Source organism: Oncorhynchus kisutch, linkage group LG25 (genome assembly GCF_002021735.2).
Source record: "Oncorhynchus kisutch isolate 150728-3 linkage group LG25, Okis_V2, whole genome shotgun sequence".
In the NCBI taxonomy this organism is placed as follows: domain Eukaryota; kingdom Metazoa; phylum Chordata; class Actinopteri; order Salmoniformes; family Salmonidae; genus Oncorhynchus; species Oncorhynchus kisutch.
This window is the reverse complement of record NC_034198.2, coordinates 35,691,817-35,699,316: the sequence shown is the minus strand read 5'-3', so window position 1 is coordinate 35,699,316 and position 7,500 is coordinate 35,691,817. Positions and strand designations below refer to the sequence as shown.

The 7,500-nt window shown below is 43.0% G+C and overlaps 1 protein-coding gene across 1 annotated transcript in view; it reads right to left on the bottom strand.

Annotated features, from left to right (window-relative positions):
• LOC109885049 (ankyrin repeat and fibronectin type-III domain-containing protein 1-like) overlaps positions 1 to 7,500 on the bottom strand; it is a 112,510-nt gene that overhangs the window by 74,102 nt on the left and 30,908 nt on the right. Inside the window, 2 exon segments of the mRNA XM_031804548.1 lie at positions 5,870 to 5,960; positions 7,288 to 7,385. Of these exon segments, the coding sequence (XP_031660408.1) occupies positions 5,870 to 5,960; positions 7,288 to 7,385 (189 nt within the window).

Genomic DNA, 7,500 nt, shown 5'->3' with positions numbered 1-7,500 from the left:
TAATGACCAGTCAGTGTTGACAAGTGTCCTGACTAGAAGGCAAACTTTTCTTGCTATGACAGGCAAATTCAGGCTTCATCAGCTCATTGTTATGGACGTATCCAAATGAATGTCAATAGAAAACAGCTACGTTGTTGTTATTCCGGCTGCAGAGTTTGTGACTGTGTTAGTTTGTGACTGTGTGTTAGTTTGTGACTGTGTTAGTTTGTGACTGTGTTAGTTTGTGACTGTGTTAGTTTGTGACTGTGTGTTAGTTTGTGACTGTGTTAGTTTGTGACTGTGTTAGTTTGTGACTGTGGTAGTTTGTGACTGTGTTAGTTTGTGACTGTGTTAGTTTGTGACTGTGTTAGTTTGTGACTGTGTGTTAGTTTGTGACTGTGTTAGTTTGTGACTGTGTTAGTTTGTGACTGTGTTAGTTTGTGACTGTGTGTTAGTTTGTGACTGTGTTAGTTTGTGACTGTGTTAGTTTGTGACTGTGTGTTAGTTTGTGACTGTGTTAGTTTGTGACTGTGTTAGTTTGTGACTGTGTTAGTTTGTGACTGTGTTAGTTTGTGACTGTGTGTTAGTTTGTGACTGTGTTAGTTTGTGACTGTGTTAGTTTGTGACTGTGTTAGTTTGTGACTGTGTTAGTTTGTGACTGTGTGTTAGTTTGTGACTGTGTGTTAGTTTGTGACTGTGTTAGTTTGTGACTGTGTTAGTTTGTGACTGTGTGTTCGTCATGGCCGAATACGTACCCAGAGGCCCTGTCTCTAGGGGGCCCCGATTTATGTTGTTATTCACTCTCACTCAGATATCATATAAACATGGCATAAGTCATGGCTAGGGTTACAAAGCTACTGGAAACTTACCAAAGTTACCGCAAGATTCAGTAATTTTGGTATTTAACATGTTATCTATGGCAATCTATTGTAATTTGGAGAATTTACACTGGAATAACTTTTTTTTTAAAGTATTCATAAATATTATTTATTTGTTACATCTGTGTCCATATTTCCCATGGGTTTTTAGTGAATAGACCACATAAAATAGCCTAATTAATGAGAAAAAGCATTTAATCAACAATGGCATTATTTTCAATTAAATATGCAAATCTTCCAACTGCCAAAACATTGATGACAAATACACATGTATATAGTAAAATACATATCAATATAGTAAAATACATAAAAGTGTGTAAAAGATATATAGGATATTATGCTGAAACCCTTAGGAAATGTGTTTTTATAGCGTTGGCCACACAGAGGGCCAGAGATAATTACAGACACCTGTGATTATCTGAAGTACCCATAAAGTCCACTAGATGTCTTGTGATAAATTCCGCCAGAAACTTGAAAGTGACCAAAATTCTGGTAGTTTGCTGGTAAACTTTGAATGTTACCATTAATATACTCTCCCTAGTCATGTCAAACATGACATTTGCATGACATTTGCATTAAAAATGGCTTTTTTCTCTCTTGCACACGAGGTGGGGGGCCCCCTAACCAAATCTCGCTTAGGGCCCCCAAAAGGCTAGGGTTGACCATGCAAACAGACCAGTCACCTCGGTGTGAGTCCATTTGTGATTCATATTATATAAAGTGTCCTTGGGTTTGAAGAAGACATATTAAATAGAATAAAATGAATTGATTTCTCATCTCAGCGGTTTAATTGATCTCATCCTGACAAAGTTTTTATTCATTACCCTTTCGTCCTCTCTCAATCTCTTTCTCTCTCTGTATTTGTTCAACTTTTTCTATTACATTTCTTATTTTATTCAGGCCAATCTGAGACACCCTCTCCAAGGCTGATCTAAGTGTATGGTTAGAGGGAGAGTCGTGATAGAGTCCTGACTGTGGGTTAAAACCGATGTTAACAACTCGTGCTGTGAAGTTTTTTATTTGATTTATTTCACCTTTATTTAACCAGGTAGGCAAGTTGAGAACAAGTTCATACAACGACACAGTTACACATGGAGTAAAACAAACATACAGTCAATAATATAGTCAAAAAATAAGTCTATATACGATGTGAGCAAATGAGGTGAGATAAGGGAGGTAAAGGCAAAGAAAGTCCATGGTGGTGAAGTAAATACAATATAGCAAGAAAAACACTGGAATGGTAGATTTGCAGTGGAAGAAAGAAATAATGGGGTGCAAAGGAGCAAAATAAATAAATAAATACAGTAGGGGGAGAGGTATTTGTTTGAGCTAAATATATATATAGATGGGCAATGTACAGGTGCTATGTACAGGTGCAGTAATCTGTGAGCTGCTCTGACAGCTGGTGCTTAAAGCTAGTGAGGGAGATAAGTGTTTCCAGTTTCAAAGATTTTTGTAGTTCGTTCCAGTCATTGGCAGCAGAGAACTGGAAGGAGAGGCAGCCAAAGGAAGAATGGGTTTGGGGGTGACTAGTGAGATATACCTTCTGGAGCTCGTGCTACAGTTGGGTGCTGCTATGGTGACCAGTGAGCTGCGATAAGGGGGGACTCGCAGGGTCTTGTAGATAACCTGGAGCCAGTGGGTTTGACGACGAGTATGAAGCGAGGGCCAGCCAACGAGAAAGTACAGGTCGCAGTGGTTGGTAGTATATGGGGTTTTGGTGACAAAACGGATGGCACTGTGATAGACTGCATCCAATTTATTGAGTAGGGTATGGGAGGCTATTTTGTCACCGACGTCGAGGATCGGTAGGATGGTCAGTTTTACAAGGATATGTTTGGCAGCATGAGTGAAGGATGCTTTGTTGAGAAATAGGAAGCCAATTCTAGATTTAACTGTTTGATGTGAGTCTGGAAGGAGAGTTTACAGTCTAACCAGACACCTAGGAATTTGTAGTTGTCCACATATTCTAAGTCAGAACCGTCCAGAGTAGTGATGTTGGACGGGCGGGCAGGTGCAGGCAGCGATCGGTTGAAGAGCATGCATTTAGTTTTATTTGTATTTAAGAGCAATTGGAGGCCACGGAAGGAGAGTTGTATGGAATTGAAGCTCGTCTGGAGGGTTGTTTAACACAGTGTCCAAAGAAGGGCCAGAATTATACAGAATGGTGTCGTCTGTGTAGAGGTGGATCAGAGACTCACCAGCAGCAAGAGCGACATCATTGATATATACAGAGAAGAGAGTCGGTCCGAGAATTGAACGCTGAGGCATCCCCATAGAGACTGCCAGAGGTCCGGACAACAGGCCCTCCGATTTGACACACTGAACTCCATCAGAGAAGTAGTTAGTGAGCCAGGCGAGGCAATCATTTGAGAAACGAAGGCTGTCGAGTCTGCCAATGTGGATGTGGTAATTGACAGAGTCGAAAGCCTTGGCCAGATCAATGAATACGGCTGCACAGTATTGTTTCTTATCGATGGCGGTTAAGATATTGTTTAGGACCTTGAGCGTGGCTGAGGTGCACCCATGACCAGCTCTGAAACCAGATTGCATCGCAGAGAAGGTATGGTGGGATTCGAAATGGTCGGTAATTTGTTTGTTGACTTGGCTTTCGAAGACCTTAGAAAGGCAGGGTAGGATAGATATAGGTCTGTAGCAGTTTGGGTCAAGAGTGTCCACCCCTTTGAAGAGGGGGATGACCGCAGCTGCTTTCCAATCTTTGGTAATCTCAGACTCTTTCATGTCGAAAGAGAGGTTGAACAGGCTAGTAATAGGAGTTGCAACAATTTCGGCAGATACTTTGAGAAAGAAAGGGTCCAGATTGTCTAGCCCGGCTGATTTGTAGGGGTCCAGATTTTGCAGCTCTTTCAGAACATCAGCTGACTGGATTTGGGAGAAGGATAAAGGGGGAAGGCTTGGGCGAGGGACCTTGATGTTACTCTGGACCCTGATCTCTCTTTTGACGAACATATCAAGACTGTTTCAAGGACAGCTTTTTTCCATCTACGTAACATTGCAAAAATCAGAAACTCAATGCTCCGGATAAAGCATTAAATAAACTTCAGTTAGTGCTAAATAAGGCTGCTAGAATCCTGACTAGAATCAAAAAATTTGATCATATTAGTCCAGTGCTAGTCTCCCTACACTGGCTTCCTGTTAAGGCAAGGGCTCATTTGAAGGGTTTACTGCTAACCTACAAAGCATTACATGGGCTTGCTCCTACCTATCTCTCTGATTTGGTCCTGCCGTACATACCTACACGTATGCTACGGTCAGTAGATTAGTGGGGTTCTTTGTGGTAGAGGAGACCAATCCAATTGGCAAAGTAGATATAGTTATAGTGACCCAAGAAAAAATTTCCGATAGACCTATTCAGATAGCAGCCGATAAGACAGCTAACGGTTAGCGGGCCGCAGATGGGTGTTCAGGTAACGTCGTGACGGAGGAGCCAGTTGGATAACTCCCTCGGGCAGATAACGTCGGTAGTCCAGTCCTGAAGGCCCGGTGGGGCTCCTCATCGGTAGTAAAACGCATCCGGATAGGTGATTGTAGCCCCGGAGTGGCTAGTAAGAAATGTCAGAAATGTAAGAAAAGTAAATGTCACATTGAATTGTCCGTTTTCAGGCTGTTTATCTGGAACAGGCTGATGAAAACAATGCCTGTGTTCCAAATGGCACCCATAGGGTTCTGGTCAAACGTAGTGCGCTATATAGGGACATTACAAACATTCTCATTAGGGCTGCGAATTTCCAGAGACCTCACGATACGATATTGTCACAATACTTGGGCGGCAGGTAGCCTAGTGGTAGCCTAGTGGTTAGAGTGTTGTAGAGTGACTAGTAACCGAAAGGTTGCAAGATCAAATCCCCGAGCTGACAAGGTAAAAATCTGTCGTTCTGCTCCTGAACAAGGTAGTTAACCCACTGTTCCGAGGCCGCCATTGAAAATAAGAATTTGTTCTTATCTGACTTGCCTAGTTAAATAAAGGTTTAAAAAATAATTAAAATAAAATAATAAAATCACGATACTTAGGTGCTGTGACAATTTGTGATTTGATACTGTCATTTTATTGCGATTCGATGCTCCAAACATATTGCTCACCATGTCTGAGGGACAAGAGGGACAAGAGAGAGCCATGAGCCATGAGCCATGAGCCATGAGCCATGAGCCATGAGAAAACACATTTTGATCAGTCATGGAAATAAAAGTGTTTAAAAACATTTAAAAAGAAGATGGAGAACAGGCAGATAGATGGAGAACAGGCAGATAGATGGAGAACAGGCAGATAGATGGAGAACAGGCAGATAGATGGAGAACAGGCAGATAGATGGAGAACAGGCAGATAGATGGAGAACAGGCAGATAGATGGAGAACAGGCAGATAGATGGAGAACAGGCTAGAGAAGAGGAAACACCAGAGTTGTGGCACAGGTACAGCCAACTAGTGCTAGCTAACATTAACTACCTAGCAAAAAAAATTCTATAATATAATTAATTCGTAACAATTATTAGAGAATCGATACTTGGAGTCATAGAATCAATTTAATATTTCGCGATACTCTACTGTACTGATTTTTCCCCATCCCTAAATCTCAAGGTAGAACACAGGGAGTAAAGCATGTATGAGTTTCAATCCGACTGAATGATGGAGTTGAAAACTGCCATAGCAGGCTGTGTGATGAAAACTGCCATAGCAGGCTGTGTGATGAAAACTGCCATAGCAGGCTTGTGACGAAAACTGCCATAGCAGGCTTGTGACGAAAACGGTCATAGCAGGTTGTGTGATGAAAACTGCCATAGCAGACTGTGTGATGAAAACTGCCATAGCAGGCTTTGTGATGAAAACTGTCATAGCAGGCTGTGTGAACATGACACTACGTGACACGTCTTATAATTTTCTAGGAAAAAAAAACTCTGCAGTTTTTACAGCAGTGTCCAGACTGATTCTACAATTTAGTATGAAGCTAGAGTCAAGAAAGTTTTGATTCAAACCTAACAAAGTAATGAACTCACTGGAGGGTGAAGCAGAGGGGGGTAGAGTTGACTGAGGTGGACCCCAACCCTTCATGTTGTAGGCTGACACTCGGACATAGTACAGCCTCCCCTGGAACACACACACACACACACAGTAAGTACTAACCCGAAGAAGAGAGTGAAAGCAGATTAAATTGGAGCACAGTGCCGTGATATCACATCCTACAATAGGAGATCAGACAGAGTTATGGAGCGATGGGGTTCAATTAGTGCACTTTGTAAGGAATATGGTCCCATTTGAGCCTCCATTATAGCTCTTCTAATTCACCCCCTCATTCCACTACTGTGTCATTACTAAGTCATTTACACACTCCTTTACTTCCTCCCTCCATCACACACTTCTCCTTTACTCACACAACAAATTACTGTATACTCCTCTCTCTCTGTGTGCTTCTCTCTCTCTCTCTCTGTGCTCCTCTCTCTCTCTGTGCTCCTCTCTCTTTGTGCTCCTCTCTCGCTTTGCGCTCCTCTCTCTCTTTGTTCTCCTCTCTCTCTCTTTGTGCTCCTCTCTCTCTCTGCACTCCTCTCTCTCTTTGAGCTCCTCTCTCTTTGTGCTCCTCTCTCTGCGCTCCTCTCTCTCTCTGCACTCCTCTCTTTGTGCGCCTCTCTCTCTGTGCTCCTCTCTCTCTTTGTGCTCCTCTCTCTCTCTTTGCGCTCCTCTCTCTCTCTGCTCCTCTCTCTCTCTCTGCTCCTCTCTCTGCTCCTCTCTCTCTCTGCGCTCCTCTCTCTCTGCTCCTCTCTCTCTGCGCTCCTCTCTCTCTGCTCCTCTCTCTCTCTGCTCCTCTCTCTCTCTCTTTCTGTGCTCCTTCTCACTCCCACTTTTGATCTCTTCTCTCTCTCTTTTTTTTCCTTTTCTCAGCCTCTATCTTCCTCTCCTTCTCTCTGTGTTCCTTTTCTCAGTCTCTATCTTCCTCTCCCTCTCTCTGTGTTCCTTTTCTCAGTCTCTATCTTCCTCTCCCTCTCTCTGTGTTCCTTTTCTCAGTCTCTATCTTCCTCTCCCTCTCTCTGTGTTCCTTTTCTCAGTCTCTATCTTCCTCTCCCTCTGTCTGTGTTCCTTTTCTCAGTCTCTATCTTCCTCTCCCTCTCTCTGTGTTCCTTTTCTCAGTCTCTATCTTCCTCTCCCTCTCTCTGTGTTCCTTTTCTCAGTCTCTATCTTCCTCTCCCTCTCTCTGTGTTCCTTTTCTCAGTCTCTATCTTCCTCTCCCTCTCTCTGTGTTCCTTTTCTCAGCCTCTATCTTCCTCTCCCTCTCTCTGTGTTCCTTTTCTCAGTCTCTATCTTCCTCTCCCTCTCTCTGTGTTCCTTTTCTCAGTCTCTATCTTCCTCTCCCTCTCTCTGTGTTCCTTTTCTCAGTCTCTATCTTCCTCTCCCTCTCTCTCTGTGTTCCTTCATTATTTACCATGGTAAGGTCGTTGATGGTACACTTGAGTGTCTGTAGGTTTTCCAACACCATGTCTCCAGCCAGCATGGAAAAGTCCTTTAGACAGCTCCACTCCACTGTAATAACACACACACACACACACACACACACACACACACACACACACACACACACACACACACACACCCACACACACACACACACACACACACACACACACACACACACACA